The 22684-nt window shown below is 36.4% G+C and overlaps 2 protein-coding genes across 2 annotated transcripts; both read right to left on the bottom strand.

Moving 5' to 3' along the window:
- Positions 1-2829: 2829 nt before the first annotated feature.
- Positions 2830-5072, bottom strand: LOC149678807 (uncharacterized). Its single transcript, XM_089835940.1, has 5 exons — positions 5067-5072; positions 4863-4995; positions 4562-4770; positions 3582-3883; positions 2830-3219 (listed from the first exon to the last, which is right to left on the bottom strand). The coding sequence occupies exons 1-5, from the start codon at positions 5070-5072 to the stop codon at positions 3009-3011; spliced, it is 861 nt and encodes a 286-aa protein (XP_089692066.1). The 3' UTR covers positions 2830-3008.
- Positions 5073-9312: 4240 nt separating this feature from the next.
- LOC149678808 (uncharacterized) lies at positions 9313-10232 on the bottom strand. The gene is made up of 3 exons (XM_089836755.1): positions 10072-10232; positions 9611-10003; positions 9313-9544 (listed from the first exon to the last, which is right to left on the bottom strand). The coding sequence occupies exons 1-3, from the start codon at positions 10108-10110 to the stop codon at positions 9404-9406; spliced, it is 573 nt and encodes a 190-aa protein (XP_089692881.1). The 5' UTR covers positions 10111-10232; the 3' UTR covers positions 9313-9403.
- Positions 10233-22684: the final 12452 nt, after the last annotated feature.

Here is a 22684-nt window from a genome sequence, read left to right on the forward strand (position 1 = left end):
ATAATTTATGTTTAAACCGACACGAATGACATTAAATCGGATTGGTTCTCTTTTTTTTCAACAAGAAAGACATAGGTTCAGAATATTATACATACAAAGTTTTACTAGAAGTAAGATGAGACTAGAAGTAAAGAGCTCTAGCATTGGTAGTAGATCCGGGCACTTGTGAACAAATTTGAGGATTTTATGCCGCTTCCATTGCGCCTACACTAGAGAAAACAAAATTGGTCGAGTTCCAAAAAATTTCCTACCCCCTTCTCCTCAACCTTAAGCCACGGAACACGGACGCGGGTGCTTGAATCTAGTTAGGTCGTCTACCGCCACGAGCGTCTCACGTTTTGGAGGGAGAATTCAGAAACAGCTACCAGAGGGCCAACCGTTGGTGTATTATCAAGAATATTCACTTTCGCCAAATGAAGAATTTGGTTAGCGCAGTACTTCTAGTCTCATCTTACTTCTGGTTATACTTAAACCTTAACGAATTACATTTGAGGTTACTTAAGTGGTATCGGTGTGTTGGAGTTAAATGGACTACTTACGGTAGTCAGCACCGAACCGAAATACGTATAAATTTTATATCAAACTTTCTCATAATAGGGGAAAGAAATTGATCAACGCATCGACACAGAATAGAGTAATAGACCGGTTTACAAAGTTTTTTTTGGTTTGAGTCCGCAGATATCGTGGAAATTCTTAAGCAAAATAGCTTGTTAAAATTATTGTTACCTTTTATTTGGTGCGGACGAGCTAGATGGGCCTTCGCTCAACGAAACGTCTTGAGGTTTGAAAGTCAGGGGAGCTGCGGTTAGGGCTTTCGGTTGACGTTGACCTTGACCTTCTTGGCGCGCATTGGAGACGTCTTTTAGAGCTACTCGTGCCATTGTTAATGCACTTTAAGGTTGACCAAATTAAATTGCAAAAAAAGAATTCCCGCGATTGAAACACAGCTGTCACTATCTACAGCTTTGTTTGTGATTTCTCCTATTTATATGGTTTCACAAAAAGAAAGGTATAGACCGAGTGAAAAAAACATCTCGATAGAATTATGTAGTTTTTTAGCGGCCTCTAGCACTGCACAAATATAGAGCAATATTTGAGGACACGCTGCTGCAATTCAATGCACTTTAAAGGAAACTTTAACTTTCAATCCGATAAATTTAATCCATGAAGTAACGGCATTAGAATAATGATTTGTGAAATAAGTGATCAGTATTGGAACTATTGAGTCGCTTCAGATAAGAAAGCAGCGTGTTTAAATCACGTCCGGGTCAAAGACATTAAAGTTTAGATAGCATTCTACCTATTAAAATTTCGATCACCCCCGTAACCAAAAAGTTAACAATTATGGGCTGAGTTGAAATAATATATGGGTTCTGTCTTTCGTGTCTGTAATGAAGATACATTAACGGTTCAGACTGAGCCGAAAGCTAAATACACATTTGAATAATTGGGTTTAGATTTTATAATAGAAGAAAGCATATTGAGGCCACAAGAGCAGTGAAAGATCTGGTCGTAATCGGGTTATAGCTGCTAAGAATATCGTTGAGGTGAAACGAGAGGATAGTGTTTACACGACAATTCAGTTCAAAAAGAGTGTAACCTTGAAGCGTAGACAATTGGGCCTTCACAAACACATAAAGATAATATCTGTCCCCAAAGACTGATTTCCATGTGTACAAGACATATCCTTATTGGATGTAAAATGTCGCCTTCTTTAATATATGTTCGCAAAGCTTTGAATACTGCTTTAATAATTCATAAATTTTAACTTCTGAAATTGCTCATTAAAAAAAAAAGAGAAATAATTCCATATCTAGGTAAATAAGTTTGTAAGAAGTCCTCTTGACTCGGAGAGGTAACATTTAACGATTTAAACCGTACTTTGGGGTATTTTGTCGTAAGCACATTTTGAATGGAATTTGACCTTTCGGTCGAGATGGACACTGACGATCCCATTCAAGAGACCATCAAGAAAGAATTCGCCTACTCTACCATCATTACCATCGCGCACATGCAGAATACACCATCTTAGACTACGACAAGTTAGTTTACCTACCTATTAAACCTACTTAAAATTATTTGCTAATTTGTCGTCATTTAACTCTTCATAGCGAGATCAGGGCCGGATTGTGGAATTCGACTTTCCACGTGCTCTCTTGAGGAATGAGCAGTCAATATTCTACGATTTGTCCAAATAAGCCAAAATGATCTAGATCACCTTAAATTAAGCACCTATGCCTTATGTACAGTTCGTCTAACAAACTATTTTTTATCATTTATTTTATTACAGCATTAGTTAAGATATCTATAATACTTAGAACAATAATTGCTCAAAGTACATTCTTAAAAGTTTTCACCAAAAATAATAATAATAAAAGAAATCAGATAGGTTGTAAATGGTAACAAGTTATAAATTTAAAGTTTCATTATGCAGACAGGCACTTGCTCGATCATTTAACACTGCGTCTAAATGCGTTGTGGATTTTTATGCTCATCATTATTTGGATTCATTAACTTCAGCTTATTTTAACGCTAATTAGTTCTTTGCTGAAGTCGGTGAGAGTATCGATTTGTACCAAATGTCCATAAAAAATAGAAAAATTTGACTTTCAATGTCAAATTGGAACCAAACCAAGGCGATTGCCGATTATAAAACAGTAAATGAATAATCTGAATTTGAAAGAAGAAATTGGAAACATTTATAAAACCTTTTTGTTTTGGTGAAAGGGCGAGATTTGTCGAAGCTAATATTTACATTAACTGTTGCATAGTCGCAGTATCAAAAACGTAACGAGGTTTTTAAGTTTTAAAATATTGTTTGTGTTTAAATAGATCAATTTACAGTTCTACATTTAAATCTAAATATTTAAGGGAAGTATAAGGTACATATATTTAAATTATGAGTTTTCGTCAGTATATATTCCTGCAATTTTTTGAACAGAGCTTTGTGATAATTTCAAAGCATCTACATGTAACTAACTCGTATTAAATCACTTCGCAGAAAGTTGTCAAAAGAAAGTAGACAAAACTTCCATCAACGAAAGAACTAGTGCCAAACCGTTGCCAAATGTCCAAAGCAGAAATACAGCTCCAACATCATCTAATTGCAACGGATCTTGGGACGACTCCATATCCGGCTGCCAAGTTTTCTTTTGCAATAGGAAATTATTACTCATGATACATTTATACTCAGCGCGGGACTCCACTTGTTTCAAAAGCCTGTCAATCAATAGTAATATTTTACTAGATCTTAAAAGAGATGATGCGCTAATGTGTCACGTTTATGAATTTCGACAAGAATTAAATTTGCTATAGGTTTTCTTTAATTACGTTCATGATGATTATTGCTCACTTAAATTTATTTTAAGTAAACTTTTAAGGAATACTCTTTGACACGTGTTTAAAATGTCAGTCTTGTTTAGTGAAACATTTCAAACAAGGTCTCTTATTCAATGTGATGTCATAGCATCAATATCTTCGTTATTCATCACGTGAATGACTTTTAAATTTTAATGGATAGTTTTACTTCAACACAAACATCTAATACAGTATATTATGGCTTTAAAACTAAAAAAACTCACGCTCGGTTTATCAGCTCCTTGTCGATCGGTGGTAGAGTTCGATTAAGTGGCAGTGCAACAACAGATGAGCTGAGAGATTCTTGCCCAAAATAGAAGCTTTTTTCAATTAAGTCATCTTTCAGAGTGCTAAACGCAAACGGAGCTGAACCGATCATCAACAGCTCACTAATGATTAGGGCTTCCTTTCCTTCCAGAATTTCATTGTATATGGTACCTTCGGTCAACATATTGACAATTTCCAGAAAACCATTTGTCTCAGTCAACCTTTCCAACAATCGTTTCATAACGTCATCCTTATCTGCCTGTGAAATATTTTTTCATAGATCCACATATTCTAAGATTTCAAAGCGACCAAAATCATCTTTGAAAACAAGGCAATGAATCATAAGTTTATAAGATATGTTCGATCCCTAAGCGTGCCACTGATTACTGAGAGCTTGTCAAAGGCTTAGTACAGACTAAATAGTAAGATGGAATGCAAAACCGCTCGAACTTGCTCGCCTTAAGTCTCTAGCATTACGAAGTATATGAAGTGTCATATTTATGGAACATTTCTTATAAACTTATTTTCAAGTTTTCAAAGCGACCAAATTCATCTTTGAAAACAAGGTTTTTACATAAAACCATAAGTTTATGAGATATGATCCATAAGTTTGTCGCTGATTACTGAGAGCTGTCACGAAGTGAAGTAGGCGAAACGTCACAGGTTCTCGTAAAGCGACGCCTGTTGAGGTGCTGTCAAAGGCTAAGTTCAGAATAAATAGTAAGATGGAATGCAAAATCACGTGTAGTCAATTCTCGCAGTAAGTCTCTAGCATTACGAAGTATATGAAGTGTCATATTTATTGAACATATCTTATAAACTTATGATAGACCCATATAATCATGATAGACCCATAGATTCATGATAGAACCATAGATTCATCATAGAACTCTGTAACATAATTAAATATATCACTCTCCTTTTTCATCATTAGTACGTGTTCGTTGCTTGAAAGAAGTACACGAGGTTTCACAGTAGTATCTTGCAGTAACTGAGCAAAAGTGTCAATCTTTATGTGGCCAGAATCTGTGAACTTGGATTTACAGTTACTCGTTATGTAAATGGATACAACGAATGCGAATACGAGATAAAAAGACAGCATTATTTTTGAAGATTCTCTTAATGGAAACCACTTTAATGACAATCCTGCGTAAACGAATAGTTGTTTCAGAAACTTTACTTAGATTGAATTATCCAGAATGACAACAAATGAATTGCAACATTGACACTTAATTTACCTTGATTGACGAAAGGTCTTAAATGTGCAGAAACTATTTCGAAAAAGGATGAAGTCTTCTTGAAGAGAACATGAACAATTGTACGTTGAACTAAGGCAACAACAACAATTGAGAAGAAGAGAAGTACAGAGACCTGAAAACGAGAGTTATGTATATTTTATCAATCTCGTTTTCAACCAAAACTGCCAATAATAAATTGATTACTAACATGATTTTCAATCTTTAGCGCATTTGAAATGTTAGTAGAAGTGTACTTTACGGGAGGCTTTGAAACAATTGTGGATTTGCCAGTTTCAAACCAAGATGATAACTCGTAAAACGGAAAGTTTTGAAGACCAACAGTCACATCGTATGGAACGAACAATAAATCAATTCCCTTAAAAGAATAAAATTAAATTAGTCCACCAACTAAACTTCTAAACACGCAGGGGTGAGACCGCCATTAGGGTATCCTCCTTCTCGCCAAAAAGCACCGCTTGAGGTAGTGGGAATTGGCAGCGGACCTTTACCTATTAAGGAAAATATATAAAACCCATTACTATACCAGGTAATCGCTTGTGCCATCTTCCACTTCGATTTCCTTCAAGACACATGATCTATTCAAAACTCTTGAATATAAATTCGAACATGCTTCGTAGATACATCTCCCCGATTCCACAAGATTAGTTCCCTAAATCAGCCAAGTTACAACATACTATGAATTCTACTGTATTTGCAAGTTTGATTAATAATAGCAGAAGTAAGATGAGACTAGAAGTATCGAGGTAACCAAATTCTTCACTCGGCGAAAGTGAATATCCTTGATAACACAACAACGGTTGGCCCTCTGGTAGCGGTTTCTGAATTTTCCCTTCAAAACGTGAGATGCTCGCGGCGGTAGACGGCCGAACTATATTCAAGCACCCACGTCCGTGTTCCGTGGCTTTAGGTTGAGGGGAAGGAAGGGGGTAGGAAATTTTTTGGAACTCGACCAATTTTTTTCTCTCTAGTGTAGGCGTAATGAAAGCGGCATAAAATCCTCAAATTTGTTCACTACCAATGCTAGAGCTCTTTACTTCTAGTCTCATCTTACTTCTGATAATAGTATTTCTGCTAATGAACAGGATTACAATGGTGATAGTTTAGTAACAACTTCAAATTATGTTAAGATGAATCTATGCAACAATGAATATATATCTGCTATACCCAGTGTAACCTCTGGGTAAGATTTGGGTGGGGCGTAGATAAATACTACATTGGACCAGTGGTGGAAGTTTTTTTCCCAAGTTTGAGCCAACGCTGTTTGAACAGGAGGCTCATAGCCGTGCCAGCCGTGGCTGTTGGCAACCGTCAGCCCCAGGTCTAGTCGTTCAGTGCAATTGTGAGAACACGCAAAGAGAATTTGTTGACATTAGGGTTCGGCACTCATAGAATGAGCGAGTGGCGGTGCACGTCGCCAGCTATGTCAATGTCACGTGGTTTCTAAGTTCAAATGCATTATGAATGACGTCAGTGGTGACAGTTTCAACATCTCCTTCCCTTTAACTCAAGCAGAAAGGTTCAAAAAATGGCTAGTTGAAGATTTCAAGTTGAACAAACCTATGTATTCCATACGGATATATATTCATGGTTGTATTGGTTTTAATGAACAGGATTATATACAATGGTGATAGTTTAGAAATAAATTTTTTTCATACCTCGATATAGCCCAATGTTAGCACGTTCATTCTTCAGACGAACTATGAGAATTCTGACTTTAACCATAAAATTAAATGTTGATAGAGTTACTCTTGGGCTTTAGTTTTGACTTTTGAGAGTGAGCAGCAAGGCTTTAGTAACATATTTCGTAGAGTTTGTTTATAACGCGTGAAAAAACTGACTGTAGACCTGAGAGGTTGGGTACTCATATACACAAATGCCAAGCTGTGTGTACAGAAAGGTAACTTTCACTTCTAGCAATTTGTGATAAACATTTTCACCGGCAAAGTTTAGTAGTAACATTTAAAATGGCAAAATGGATGACAAATATTATGTTCAATTTTATAAAGAAAACTCGAAAAAATATCAGATTATATTAGATAGATCAGAAGAAAGATGAGACTAGAAGTACTGAGCTAACCAAATTCTTCACTTGGCCAAAGTGAATATTCTTGATAACACACCAACGGTTGTCCCTCTGGTAGCGGTTTCTGAATTTTCCCTCCAAAACATGAGACGCCCACGGTGGTAGACGGCTGAACCAGATTCAAGTACCCGCGTCCGTGTTCCGCAGCTTTAGGTTGATGGGAAGGGGGTAGAAAATATTTTTTTGGAACTCCACTAATTTTTTTCTCTCTATAGTGTAAGCGCGATGGAAGTGGCATAAAATCCTCAAATTTGTTCACAAGTGCCAGGATCTACTACCAATGCTAGAGCTCTTTACTTCTAGTCTCATCTTACTTCTGGATAGATTAATAATCATTGAAAAAAAATTAGGTATTGTCCAGAAGTTTTATACGGATATAAGGTTTATTTATTCGCTAGGCGATAAAAATGGATGGATTTCATTTAGTTTTACTTTAAATGAGGGTTAGGTTGAGTTTGGAAGAGCTTAATTTTTGTATTGGTATTGTAAGCATTTTTAACAAAAGTAACACTTGATTTGGAAATTAAAAATCTCTATCTTCAATTGATATTATGAGAACCTTGCGAATCATAGTAATCAATTAAGAATAGCTGGAGTTAAAGGAATCTTTTGAGAAACCGAATCAGGTCTAGAAATGTCCAACCCCTTTCGCACAAAATTACATTTATTCCCTGAACCGTAACGTTTTATTAAACTTCGTCGCAGTTGGACTAAGACGGAATAATAGTTATGAATCAGAAAAAGTTTTGATAACTTATTGTTAAACTTTAAAGCCGGTCGTTCAACTAGCTTTTCATTTAGTTCAGCAATTAATGCTGGTTTTTGTAAATGACAAAACCTGTTTAAGTTTACTGAATAATCACAACTTTTATATCAATAAGAAACATGATTTTAAATCAGAATTTACATTTAGCAAGGAATTTTGAACAAGATATTAACTGATATTATGGAAATCTGAAAATCTAAGTATCGCACCTGAATCGAGTGTGAATCAATTGAGAAAATTCCCCATCCCCAATATTTAAGGGAAAAGATCAAGTAACCTAACATTATACCTTAAGAGAAGGTCTTTTTTTCTAAATATAAAAGGAAATACTACCTATTTTGTAATAAATGATCTCTTATTACAAAATATTTAGTATTTAATTAGTCTTAAAAACGAGGACTACTACGTCGCCATTGGTTAAGTGGCGCCTGCTAAATCGAACCACTTACCCCTAAAGGGATTGGTGGAACTCTCACATGCTGAGAGAGGTAAGGGTAAAGTAGGACATAGCCAACTCGATCACGCGCGTAACAGGGAGTAATGTGATTGGTTCAATTCTCAAAGGCTGAGAAAGGTAAGGGGTTCGATTTAGCAGACGCCACGCAGTAGTCCTAGTTTTGAAGACTAATTAAGCGCTAATTATTTTGCAATGAGAGATCATTTTCTGATCAATTTTTTTTATATTTATAAAAAGACCCTTCTTTGATGGTATAATGTTATGTTATCAGAACCTTTCCTTTAAATTCTGTAAGATGAGAACTCTAGCGACACTAGCGGTTTGAAGAGAAACGTCATCACTTTTTTCTTGCCCAATTTGTGTTCGCGTATTCGCGTAAGTGACTTTAACAACTCTGTATTTCCACATCTTAGAATCGACATGCAAAAGTTCAATTAAAAGTTGAGCTCAAGTAGAGGAACTGTAATGGTTCAATATTCCACAAACGCTTTAATTATGAGTTTTATTCAACGATGCGTAAGGTCACTAAATCTTTCAAGTATCTAGCATTAAACGTAGCGTTAAATTGTTTACCGTATGCCTACGAACTGTGACGTTTCACCTCTAAAGTCATTCCCAGTTCTTTTCAAATCCTGTCGCACATCGAATTTTTACCTTCAAGAAGGTCAGTGGATTCTTTGAAGCAGTACCAGGGCCGGTTTAAAGGGGGGGGCGAGGGGGCACTGGCCCCCGGGCGCAAGGCTTGTTGGGGGCGCTTTTAGTTTAACCGTTTCCCCTCAGCATCATTTGCTGTTCCTTTTTTCTCGGCTTAAGGGGGCGCTTACCATCTCGGCCCCCGGGTGCAAAATTGCTTAATCCGGCCCTGAGCAGCGCCAAAGGTTGTGGTCGTCATTTTCGGTCAAGTAGGAACCTAGCTTTAATAAAGCTCGAAACTAAGTGATCAACTTTCGTTTAGGATTTCCAAAATGGCAATATTTTTTAGCTAAAACAGAACGTAACTTGAAATGTGACTTCTATCTCCTGAATTAACGAAGTGAACTTGAGACACTCAGGAGAAAGAAGCCAATAGAATGTGAACCTGCTAGTGCTTACACTATTTTTTATCAACAAAATGCAATTAAAATTGAGGATGTTATAAGAAATACTTTTATTTCAATCATAATTCATTTACACATTAACTTCGTAAGGTTAGTTTAGTGATTTTAGATGAAGAGTTAGATTCCTCTAGGAATGGTTTGAGTATACGAGCTCTTTCCGGTGATTTGGGCACTTGGGACCTTGAAAAGATATTCACGGAGGTTAACTTGCGGTGTCACGGTGCGGAGAGTGTGGGGAACTCTATAAACGATGGGTTTCTGAAAAGTATTTAATTGAGTTCAACTTTCTTAAATCACGATAGTTAATTGAGTTGAAATATTTACGTGTTGGACGACAGGTTTGGGGATGTAAAAAACTGGTTGGGGAAGACGGAACAGGACTTCCTTTTCTTGGAAGATGGGCTTGGGTGCTTCCACAACTGGAGTTGGCAAGTTCAAGTGCAAGTCCTTGTTTTGGATGGAGTTTCCTGGAAGACGAATATCGGCGTGGGGAACGTCAACGACTTCTTGGGCTCCCTTGGGCAAGTGAACGAGTGGGGCGCTAGCTAACAAAGCGGGGGAAGGATATTCCATGGTTTCTGATCCGAGGTTGGCGGTCAATACAGCTCCTCCTTCTTGGGCCACTTCCATCGGGAGAGGAGAACGGATTTCTACAGAACCAGCAGACTCAACCCATTGCGTTGCCCCGACTAAGTCGGACGACTTTTGGGCAGTGCACTAAGGTGGAATGTATCTTACAAGTCATTTCTCTAAAAATTATTTTTTTTTCTAATTAAAAGTCTTACCACTGCGACAACAACCAAGGCAATTACAATTTTCAACATTTTGTCGAACGACTTGAGTTTTTAGTTTGAAGAACTGGAGAAAGATGACGATTGTAGTGAATTGGAACACCTTACCCGACTATTTATACCAATTTTTGAATGCCATCCTTCAAGATATGGTTTAAAAAAATCAGTTAAGTGTAGATAAATCCTTAAATTAAATTTTGGTCCCATTAACAGAGCTTTGACCGCGAGTTCAAGATCATTTTCACAACGGCGATAATATGAAATATCTTTATATTAGCTCTTGAGATTAAGATTTGAATACTTACCAGCTACAATTGCGATTGGGTTTCATTAGAAATTCATTCTCGATTCAACGCTTCACTATCGTTTTTTAGTAATAACATAAGTCTATTATGTTATTTTTACTGTTATTACTACTATGCTTTGTGGTACCTCCAGAGTCCGACAGGGGGCGATGAAATTTCCTTACCTGCTTCCTTCATTAAGGGCATTTGCTAATGACTTAAATTGACTTTGTTTCTGACTTATGGGGACCTTACATAATAGACTAATGGTAATAAAATAAGCTTTAAAGATATGCCGCATGTATGACTACGCCACACCAGGCGTCGGTTTACAAGAACCTATGACGTTTCATCTACGTCACTTCATGCCAAGCTCTTAGTAACTATAGTGACAAACTTATGGTAATTTTATCGAAATGCGTTATTTTCTTAGTTTAGGCCGCTATGGTACTAACATCCACAAGGCAAGAAAAAAACCATTGTATGTTTCTCTTAGTGCATTTAAATTTATTCAATTTTTACACATTACAGTTTATTTAGAAAGGATAGATCCCAAGTTACCAATTTTATAGTGAATGCATCGAAAGTCAGGAACTATATATACCTACCTAAAAAATTGTAAAAAATCATATTTCGTAGGTAAAGTAATATGTTTTCACGTGAAGCCTTCACATGAGCAGTTCCCTTATGAGCGGATTTCATAATAGTGGTCCTCATAACAACAGTTCTCTAAATTTCGGTTCCCGAAATGGTAGTTTACCCATTACAGCAACTACCGATACAGCGGTTCTCGTAAACGTGGCGTACCGTTACAGCAATTCTCCAAAGAGCTGAAAAACAGATATGCGAAAAACTATAGTTGTTTATTATAATGTAAGCTGGCCCAGCTGGGTTATATGAACTCAAAAAGAACTAGGTCAGATATGGATAATTTGGTTAGGTTAAAGTTGATTATTTCAACTAAATAGTATTAGGTCAGGTTTTGTTTCGTTTGGTTAGACTTAGGTTAGTAATATTTTGGAAATGGTGTAACAATGTTACGCCTTTTCCAAAAGAATTACGTTTGCAATTATCTACTTCCGAAATAAAATAACCTTTCTCGAATTATAATATGCCTTTTCCAAGAAATTACCGTTTACAATTATCTACTTCCGAAATAAAATAACCTTTCTCGAATTATAATATTCCTTTTCCAAAACATTACTGTTTACAATTATCTTCTTCCGAAATAAAATAACCTTCCTCGAATTATAATATGCCTTTTCCAGAAAATTACTGTTTACAATTATCTACTTCCGAAATAAAATAAGCTTTCTCGAATTTTAATATGTCTTTTCCAAATTATTACTGTTTACAATTATCTACTTCCGAAATAAAATAAGCTTTCTCGAATTTTAATATGTCTTTTCCAAATTATTGTAAACTGATACAGCCTGAAGAATAGTACAATATTTAAATTTACTTTAAAAAAAATTCATAAACACGATCCGTTAGTAGGTCACATTACTGATTAAATGATCGCAGAAAAAGGTAGTTTTTGAAACCAACGAATACAAATGTATTGTTAAGAAATGCGCGAAATTCAACACAAACACAGCTATTTTCCAAAACAGCAGCCGCTTTTACTAAAACAGCAGTTTTGAAAAACACAGCTGTTTTTTGGAATCGCAGTTGCTATTTCAAGAACTGCTCTACCGGGAACTGCTCATACGAGGTACACCCTTTTTTCACTGGGCACTGCTCTAGATTCCAGAATTAATTTTGTGAGACTTATTCTAAATCTGTGAACCAAAACACTTTCTGTGCCGTTTTACAATATTGAAAAAGAAAAAGGGAAATCAGGGTAGTGAAGAAAACTATACCCAATTCCAAAGTTCTTATAAACAGTCTAGAGCGGTTAAGATGACTTATTTGAACATGTAATCAAATTAATTTCAAAACAAGGTATTTTTACTTCTGTTAGATAGAAGATCAACTTTTTTCATGAATTCAAAAATTAGAGGAATCGTTTTGCCTCCATATCTTCCATATTAATTTCTATGCAGGGCTTGAGTGTTCTCCGTCACACGTCATAATTCTGACGTCTTTCCAACTAAGATTTCATTAGTTGTTCGTCTGTTAATATTCCTAGCGCATGGGTAATAAGGTCGCTAGCCCATATGACTGTGACGTAGCAACGCGGTTATTTATTAGTCACGATAAATTTATCACACATAACGATAAATCAAGCCAATCTAAGCCATCAAAGCCCGTCTAGGTACTTTGAGAAAATGGCTACACAATGTTCCTAATTAGCTTATGAATTCCTGGTTTGTTTTATTATGGTAAAACTCCCATCAGGATAAGAAATTTTGATAACTTTTGTATAAGATATTATTTCGGTTATTGAAACTTCTTTAATGATTTAATTGTGCTAGAAGCAATTAGGGGAAGTACTATCAAAAGGGTTATGCAAGGCGTGAAGTTATGGTCTATTCGTACTTTCCCAGAATCGAGTTTTTTTAGGTGTGATTACGTAATCACACCTAGCATTGCGATGGTGTTTTGTCTGTATGTGTGTGTGTTTGTAGCTCAGCTACGCGAAAAACAAGCGTGGATGGGAACAGAATCAACAGATTAAGGCAAGATCCGCTACCACGTTGGAGCTCGTAATGTAGAAGAATTGCGAAAGGAAATACATTAGTTCTATCAGAAGTAAGATGAGACTATAAGTAAAGAGCTCTAGCATTGGTAGTAGATCCAGGCACTAATGAACAAACTTGAGGATTTTATGCCGCTTCCATCGCGCCTACACTAGAGAGAAAAAAATTGGTCGAGTTCCAAAAAAATTTCCTACCCCCTTCCTCTCAACCTAAAGCCGCGGAACACGAATGCGGGTGCTTGAATCTAGTTTAGCCGTCTACCGCCACGAGCGTCTCACGTTTTGGAGAGAAAATTCAGAAACCGCTACCAGAGGGCCAACCGTTGGTGTATTATCAAGAATATTCACTTTAGCCAAGTGAAGAATTTGGTTAGCTCAGTACTTCTAGTCTCATCTTACTTCTGGTTCTATGGTATGAGTTAACAGCGACTTTCCGACTTCGGATGGACGTAAAACAAATAGGTTTTGACTCTTGTTAAGAAAAGATCCGCTTCAGGCTCTTGGAATTATTTGGAAAGAAACAACATTGATATCGATAAAGAATTCACCCGGTTTAATTGCGGTAATCCTTAATAATAATCCTTATTTCCCACCATGTTTCTGGTCCTACAATGCTGCTAAGCGACAATTGAAAAAAATTCAATTGATGAAGTAGCCAGTGCCAGAGCGTTTCCAATGATCCAAATAAGGAAGACCGCTCTAACATCATCAAACTTGACTGCGTCTTGTGATTCGATGTCAGGCTGCCATCTATATTTTTCAATCTTGTAGGTGTTTTCCGAAATACATTTATAAGCAACACGAGACTCTACTTGTCTTAGAAGTCTGATAAAAAAAAAGAAATATATTAAGAGGTTTTATAGTCGCAAGAAAAATTCCTATTATAAATTAAGAGATTTTTAAGTATGTTTCCGCAAGAAGTGGGTTCTAGTCCCATTTTGTTATCTTTAATGTATACAAAACACTTTTTCGGTTTTCACGTGAAAAAATCACGTACTTGTTTGGAGTTTAAACGCGTGTACGGAACAGTGAGTTATGTATCGGTGTGTCAAGAACTATAATTAGGAGGTAGTTGTGTTACTCTTTCCTGGAGTAAAGATTGGGAAGTATCACGTGACTGAAAGCGTGAAACGACTTGGCGGACAGATTCAACGGATGCCCAATCCTAGAGATGTGAGTCGGTAATTTACCGTCCGTAAATTACCGGTAATTTACCAAATACCGCGTAAATTACCGTTTTATATGTTACCGTAATTTTACAATGGTAATTTACCGGTAAACTACGGCGGTAAATTACCGTGGTAAATTACCAAACATTTTTATTGCGCCTTAAAACTTCATTTTACACTTAAACGATAAATTTTTTCTACCAGGCGCTACTCGCTAGCCAGTACTTACAAAGTTACGCTAGAAATTAGTCTTTTCATAAATTTTTAGTTAGAGTAGAGATCAGATTAAAAGGCCACGGCTGCCGTCTTGGTAGCAAAAGCCGCAAATACGTGTAAAGCAGTCAAGATAGTGCTCACAATTAAACGTTGTTTAAAGTAATGGATTGTAAGTACGGGGAAATATAAATTACCAAAAATTACCAGCTGAACGGTAATTTTTGTTTTCCCTAAATTTCAGTCGGTAAATTACCGGTAATTTATCGGTAATTTACCCGGTAAATTACCGTTTTTAAAAATTACGGTAATTTCACATCTCTACCCAATCCCCAACGCACAGACAATGCAACGAAATTCACGCATGTCCAAGAGCTCTATTTAATAGAATATAAGCTTTATATAAGCCCCGCCCCTACATAACACGTGGAAGAGCTTGAATTTACAGCAATACGGGAACTCCTATCTATAAATTGCTATTGTTATTGATTTGAAGAGTTTTGGTACACTTATTTGATTCTCTTTGTAGCTATGACGTAGATTTTGGATGAACGTTAAACAACCACCTGCCGTTTGAGCACAAACAAATTTCATACTTACGCGCGGTTTATAAGTTCTTTTTTACGTTCCGAAAGTGTTCGATTAATTGGCAGGGTCACTACAGATGTGCTGAGAGATTCTTGTCCATAATAGTAAATTTGTGGGCCTACATCTTCATCCGCGCTCGAAAATGTAAGGTCCGCAATTCCTTTCATTACTAGCTTATTTATTATCAACGCCTTTTTGCCTTCCAATATTTTAGTGAATATTTCATTTTCTATGATTAAATTGCTAACGTCCATTGAACCATTTGTATCCAAAAGCCGTTGCATCAGGCTTTTCATGATGTCGTTGTTTTCTGCCTAAATCATAAGTGAAAACAACAGATATGTAGAAACCAGACGACATTAACTAGAGCAAATAAAGACTTTGAGCATGGAAATTCCAGGGCTTGCTATAGACATTTTCGATGTAAAAAAGTGATAGGCAACCCTTAGTATCTCGGCATACAGGAGGGTTGGTGCATTGCCGTCTATGGGCACTCTCATGATAAAAAAGACTACAGCGCAGGTGGAAGACAAAGTTTTACCTGCGTGTCTTTCCCCTTTTATTTACATCGGAATGATCTATTGTAATTTCTAATTTCTGTTGCTAAATTCTATTTAAAAAGTAGCTGAGATTTATCTTTAAATTAGCCTAGCTTAGTATGGGTTTTATTACATTCAACACTAAACAGGTCTATAAAATAATTAATTATCACCAAAATTAGAAACTGACATATAAATCGAAATGTAAAGAATTAAAGTGTCGCCAGATGTTCCAAGTGAATGTCATTGTTTACGTCATCTCTGCAATGAGCCATGTAAAATGAGACACGATCTGCACTATATAATGAACCAGACGACGCCAAAAAATTTTATTTCCCAAAAAATAGCGGCCATTACGAAAAATGGTGACCAGAAATGTAAAAAACGTTTCCCATAGAATATTGTCCATACATTAGTGGTTCGCGAATTCCTATAGGGCTTCTGCTTTTGGGGATGAACATATGCCTAACCATTCGAAAAGTAATAACAAGTAAATATCCAGACGGGTTTTGCCTTATCCTTTTTCTGCTAATTGGATACAATACAGCTTCCACCTGTAACACATAGATTTCTTCTTCTTGGAATCTTTAAGAGGTCTGATTGATGGTAAGAAAAAAGGTTTAAAGCTTTGTTAAACCGTCCGCTCCTCCTTCCTCGAGTTTCATTGGCTGTTCACAAACATAGGACAACCGTCAACCCAAGTGAGGTCAACTCGTTCCGCACATCCGTGAGCACAAGCAAAGATAATTTTTTAAATTAGGGCTTGGCGCTCATAGGTCTCTAGCTGTGTCATTGTCACGTGGCTTCTAAGTTAAAATACATTGTGCATGACGTCATTGGTGACGGTTGCTGCACCTCCATTTAGTTCAAGCAGAAAGGCCCAAAAAATGACCCGTTAAAGATTCCGCAGATAAAATTTTGATATATTATACTTACATATTTCTTAATTAAAGTATGTTCGCTGCTCGAATTAAGTACTACGGGTTCTAATTTTGGATGTCGTAGTAATTGATCAAAAGTGTCAATAGTATTGTAACCAGATTCTGTAAACTTGGATTTGCAGTTACACGTTATGTAAATGCCTACAACGAAGGCAAACAAAAGCCAGAAACATAATAGAATCCTTGCAGACTCTCGGGGTGGTAACCATGACACGGACATTCCTTCAACAATTAAAAATTAACAGTAGCACAGAAGACAATCTGGGATATTTATACGCACCTTTATTAAGAAATGGTGTAAGATGTGCGGGAAATATGTTCATGAAAGTTGACATGGCCGAAGTGTTTTTGAACAGCAAACGAATAATTACACATTGAACTATTACAACTACAACAACGGTGAAGGCGAAAAGAAGCAAAACCTATACGAGTAGAAACAAGCATTAGATGACCAAAGTTGTAAACTACTAGAAACGCTATACAGGATGTTTTTGATAAGTCTGCCATAAATTAAGGGGGATTTTCATTGGGCAATTTTTATTTGAAAATTTAATTTCTATGACATTTTGCCGTCCGGGCCAATGTTTTCAAATTAAGATTCGAGTATTTTTCGGATGACCCCCAAAATTTAATTAAGAAACTGAAAAACAATGCTAATTTAATTAAGGGGCCATTCCTATATTATAGAGAAAGTAAAATAATCTGGAGAAAGAAAAATATTTTAGAGAAAGTAAAATAATCTAGGGAAAGAAAAATATTTTAGAGAAAGTAAAATAATCAAGGGAAAGAAAAATATTTTAGAGAAAGTAAATTAATCTAGAGAAAGAAAAATATTCTAGGGAAAGAAAAATATTTTAGAGAAAGCAAAATAATCTAGAGAAAGAAAATATTCGAGGGAAATAAAATTACTCGAGATACATGAAATTATTCTAGAGAGAGAAAAATATTCTAGAGAAAGAAAATATACTAGAGAAATAAATATATACTAGAGAAAGAAAAAAAATACTAGAGTATTAAAAATATTCTGGAGAAAGAAAGAAATACTATAGAGGAAGAAAAATACTCCAGAGAAAGAAAAATACTCCAGAGAGAGAAAAAGATTCCAGAGAAGGAAAAATATAATAGAGAATTAAAAATATTTGTTCTCTCATTATTTTTATTTTCTAATCTTTGGCTATCAAAATACTATGAATTCTTATGATTTGTCACTTTCACATGAATAAGTTTAATTAAGTAACAACACACCTGATTTTGTATCTTTAGTGCATTGGAAATATTCGTCGAAGTATATTTTTCAGGGGATCTTGTAACAATGACGTTTTCACCAGTTTCAAACCAAGATGAACTCTCAAAATGATGAAAGAATTCAACCCCAATATTCAAATCGATCGGCAAGAAAAACAAATCTACTCCCTGGCAAAAAAATGGTAATCAAATATTAATACAAACCAGGAATATGTTATAGTTTCTTTTTTATACATGGCAAGTTTGGCAACGTCATAACCCTCTATCTCTTACCTTAGTGACATCCCCCTTCTGGGGGCTAATAGTATTCTTTATTACAAAGCAGCCCTGCTATTACAAAGTAGCAGTTCACTACCCTTTCTACAGAAATTACTCTATGCTAGCAGGAATACATGTAATTTTAGAAGCAGGAATAGAGAACAGGGTAATTTGGGCGCGCGTTAAAGTCTACGACACCCTTCCCTGTGATGAGGGGGGTAGTTGAAAGAAGAGATGGGTCATAGCAACAGAGGTAAAAATAAACTACGTATTTTTGGCCGTCCTCGTCAGCAACGTCATCAAAACGTAGTTTAACTTTGAGCCAATAAGATAATTTAAAATTTTCGTTACATATAGGCTCTATACTGGGCTATGAGTCGGAATGAAGTAAAGGCTAACCGTTCTCTATTCCTGCTTTTAAAATTACACGAATCCCTAATACCGGTGAAAGGTGTACCCGGCGTTACCCGGTGTTTAAGAGAGTGCAAAGCGGGAAGAGTTTACATTCTGTGTTGAAACTAATCGCTATCCTCGTGTTTTAGGGTATTGGATAGAAGAAAGAGTTTCCCGTCAATGATGACGCTACAAAAAGTCTTCGGACCCTGCCCTATCAAATATCTGCCTGATGTTACTATTTGAAACGAATTCGATGGAAAGATGTTATTAAACGATTTATCATCAAGCTAAAATGTAACTGGTCTGGAATAGGTCGATATTTATAGGCTTATTCGCAGGGGGTTAGCGGACCCCACTTTGAGTAACTCAACCAAATCACTTCGGTTTGAGAAACTTGTTTTTGTTGTTCTAGTAATTTGTAGGGTGGTTTTATATATCCTATTGACGGGCCTAATGGCTTTTGGGACTGAATTTGCCGCCATCTTTTAAAATGGCGGCTAGAAACTCAAAATCACTTCTTTGTGGAATAACGTCAACGCGGTAATATTTAGTACACTGGTTATAATACACTGCTTAAATTTAGTTAGAAGTGAATAACAAGTTGGGAAACCAAAATAAACCTCTCCGAGTCGAGACGAATTTACTTTCCAAACACAGGTCCACCATGGACGAACCAATACTGAAGGACAAATGGCAGAGGGAGAAAGTTGAAAATACTTGTTAATTCGCCTTCTAGCGGCAGATAGTAGCAAACCTGATAGTGGGGGAATCAACGTTCTAACGAGGGAAGCAGCTAAAGTCTTATTTTGTCTAGATGGCGCTAGCGTTTTCCGGGATTTGACTCCGCATTTTCATAACCCCCTCCATTTGGGGCTGAAAAGGGGGAAGTAAGCTTTACATTGGTTGTTTAGTCGCTTAGTAATGGGGGCAGTAATGGGCTGCCATTGGTTCTTCAGTATAACTTCGTCCATGGGTCCACCAGCCAATGAGAAAAACCGGAAATACGTAGCTCAAATTGGCGGGATATTGCGAAGGTCATTTGTAAAGGTTTGATCGTTTAACATTTCCCAGTGTATTCTCATAATTCTAACGAGGACCTAATATCAAAAGCGGATTATGCTTCACACATAAAGTACGTAAGTCCCACTTTTCTGTAGCTTTGACCATGGATTTCATGATATTCCCGAAGTAAAAACAAAGCAGACGAAAAAAAAGCTTTTAACCAATCATGAGCCCCCTAACCATAGATAACCTCTTTAATGCCAGACCAATAGGCGACGGCTATTACTATTTTCTTGCATGGGACCTCGACTCGACATCGCCGTCGACATAACCGGGATTCCCGGAAGGCGAATTTGCGGTACCGTTCCGTAGTCGTTATAAAATATTCAACGTTTTAAAGCTCAAGTTTCGAAATGTTTTGAGACATTTACTTAGTCTTCAACTAAATATGATAAGATTTTCTTTAAATTTCCACAGAAAAATAGCTCTGCGAATAAAATTAGACACGAAAACTACACTAAGCCTTGGCTAGATATCAGCGGCTGAGGCCGAGCGGCGCATCTCGAGCTGCCGGCGGCCGGGCTTGCCGTAACGGCGAGAACAGAAAAATACCTCGTTTAAAAACAAATGCACGGCGTCTTAAATAGGCCAAGCAAAAGCTACCCAGATTGATAGGATCATCATGCCTTACTCCCAAATAATCTTTCTACTCATTATTTATACTAGTTCCCTAATTTCAACAGAAAAATAGCTCTGCGAATAATAATACTCTAAAACTACACTAGGCCTTGTCTAGGTAACAGCGGTATCCCGATTCCCGAGCCGCCGGCGCCTGAGCTCGCCGTAACCGCGAAAAAAGAAAACATTCCTCGTAAAAAACAGATGCACGGCGTCTTAAATAGTCCAAGCAAAAGCTACCCAGATTGATAACATTTTAACGCCTTACTCCCAAATAATCTTTGGTATTGTGAACAGTTTTATCTAAAGAATATTTTAGATACCCTACTCAGTCTTTATAGTAGTTCTCGAATTTAGGTACGTGGTAAATCGGTTCTTTAGGCGGAAGGATCCGATGGATCCGAAGGAGCCGCGTTACTGAACTATTTCCCTCCGCGTAAGGGGAGGTTCTTTCCTAGGAGCTTAGAGAATATCGTGTAGCTCCCCAAGGCACATGTTACGTACTTCATGTGTAAAGCCTAATCGGCTTCTGCTAATATGTATCACTTAAGTGTGTATTTAACTTTCGGCTCACTCTGAACCGTTAACACCTCTTGTAAAAGGACACGAAACAAGATCAATTTTGGTTTAAATCTAGGTTATTTCATAGACAAAATCACTTCAACACTAAAAAAGAGACGAGGTATTAAAATCTATATTATGTAGTGGAATCAAAAGTTGCGTTTACACTATATATAAATGTAGTAAAGCTTAATTAAAAAGTAAACACCTAATTTGAAATGTTAATATCAAAAGATGTTCTTGGAATATTGAGATGAAACAGAGCTTTATAGCTACACAACTACTAAAAGAATCGTAATGCCGAAAAATATTTAAAATATTTCCATTTAATATTCTGCAAAAAGGAAATGTTATCGTTTTGAAAGAGATCTTATCATCCTACTTGCTTTATATTAACTTTGATATGCGTGTAGTGTTTCGATTCGGATGCAATCTTCATTACTCGTTCTATATAAACTCTCACTTGTGTCACTTCAAAGAAATGAGTTTATCTTAAATAATTAATTAAATACAAATGATATTAATTATTTTAATCGCCAGTAAATAACTTTAAAAATAGTTAAATCGGTTAAAATAAAGTTGTTCCTATTATCTTTCGAAACTTTGCTAATATTGACGTTTAAAGTGAACGGTACCCCTCTTGCCCGCTTTTTTCAGATTTTGGGATATATATACGATTCGTTTCGATTATAATAGTAGATAAAAACGCATTCGCGTGAACCGATGGTGGAAGCCCTGCCATTGGGAGGCTAGACGTTTCTCGTAACCCTAGCCGATCGCCGCGTATATCTTGAAACCAAACGGTGAATTCAGGGCCGGATTAACCACTAGGCAAGTTAGGCAATTGCCTAGGGCCCGGATATCTGAGGGGCCCGTAATCAGCCAGTTTTCAAAAATTGATATAATTAAAATCCAAAAAATATATATATATATTCCCCCCTCTCTCTCTGCTGAAACATAACGTCACTGACACCATGGAAAAGCCAGGTGAGTTGTAACGGCAGCCTAATGTTCAAAAACCCGTTACCTAAAACATTGTGGCGACTTATAAACATTAAAGTGGCAATTTATAAAGGAATAAAGAAAAAGACGATAAAAAACTTAAAATTCAATGGAAATGTATCTCAGAAGTGGCTATCCTCGGAGGATGAAATTTCATTTTGAATTCGTGTTGTTACTGACAGTCATTAAACACTGGAGTTGCATTTTATGATTCCTTGATAAGCTCTATTCATGGTGTTCGTGATAATTTGAAAAATTTTAAATAATAACTCAGCTCACAAAAAAGATAATTAACAAAATAACGAAAAAAGGGGAAAAAATACGAAAACGGTTCTTTGATGAAGGTGCAGGAAAGAACAAGGCGACCCAAGGGTTGGGCTCGTAATAGTAGCCACATCGTACTATACTTGACAGGCGTACAGAAAAATTTGAGTGAATAGCCCCTCGAGGCGCTACCTTAACTATTTTAAAATGATTACTTTAATTTTTTTCTTCTGTTATAATTATAATTGTATGACACGAACGGAAAACGTGAGTACCCGCATGATGCGCATCCTTTAACAGTGGTTAAATAAAATACCCGTAAATGCCCATTAAAAGAAGTGCAGAGAATGAGAGTGAATAGCCGCTCGATGCCCTAAAAAATTATAACCCTTAATAATTACTTCAATAAATTTACTTACGTTATAATTGTAATATTCGGGCCACAAGCTAGTACTTTCTTTTAAAATTGTTCTAGATTTGTGGAGAAATACATGTAACTCCTAGTAATAAACATCTCCTTTAGACCATTCTAAATATAACGTCGGAATATACTTCGTTTTTCTTTTTAAAAATTCCCTCGATTTCTTTGAATTTTGAAATAGGGAGCGGGATTGAAAGGGTGAAACCCTCATTGTCGACGGGTGACAGGAATTTTAAATGGAGTATTAAACCTTCCATTTTAATTAAGGTAACACCATAACCCTCTATCTCGCTTTAAATATGTAGAGCAATCGTACAACACAATTCAAAATGCTTAACCTAACTGGTACAATTAAATGCAATGCTTAAAGTTACTATTATAAACCCCATCCTCTTAAAATACACG

This window comes from Phalangium opilio, unplaced genomic scaffold (genome assembly GCF_054372755.1).
Source record: "Phalangium opilio isolate 3A_F unplaced genomic scaffold, DU_Popi_V2 ptg000042l_1, whole genome shotgun sequence".
Taxonomy (NCBI): domain Eukaryota; kingdom Metazoa; phylum Arthropoda; class Arachnida; order Opiliones; family Phalangiidae; genus Phalangium; species Phalangium opilio.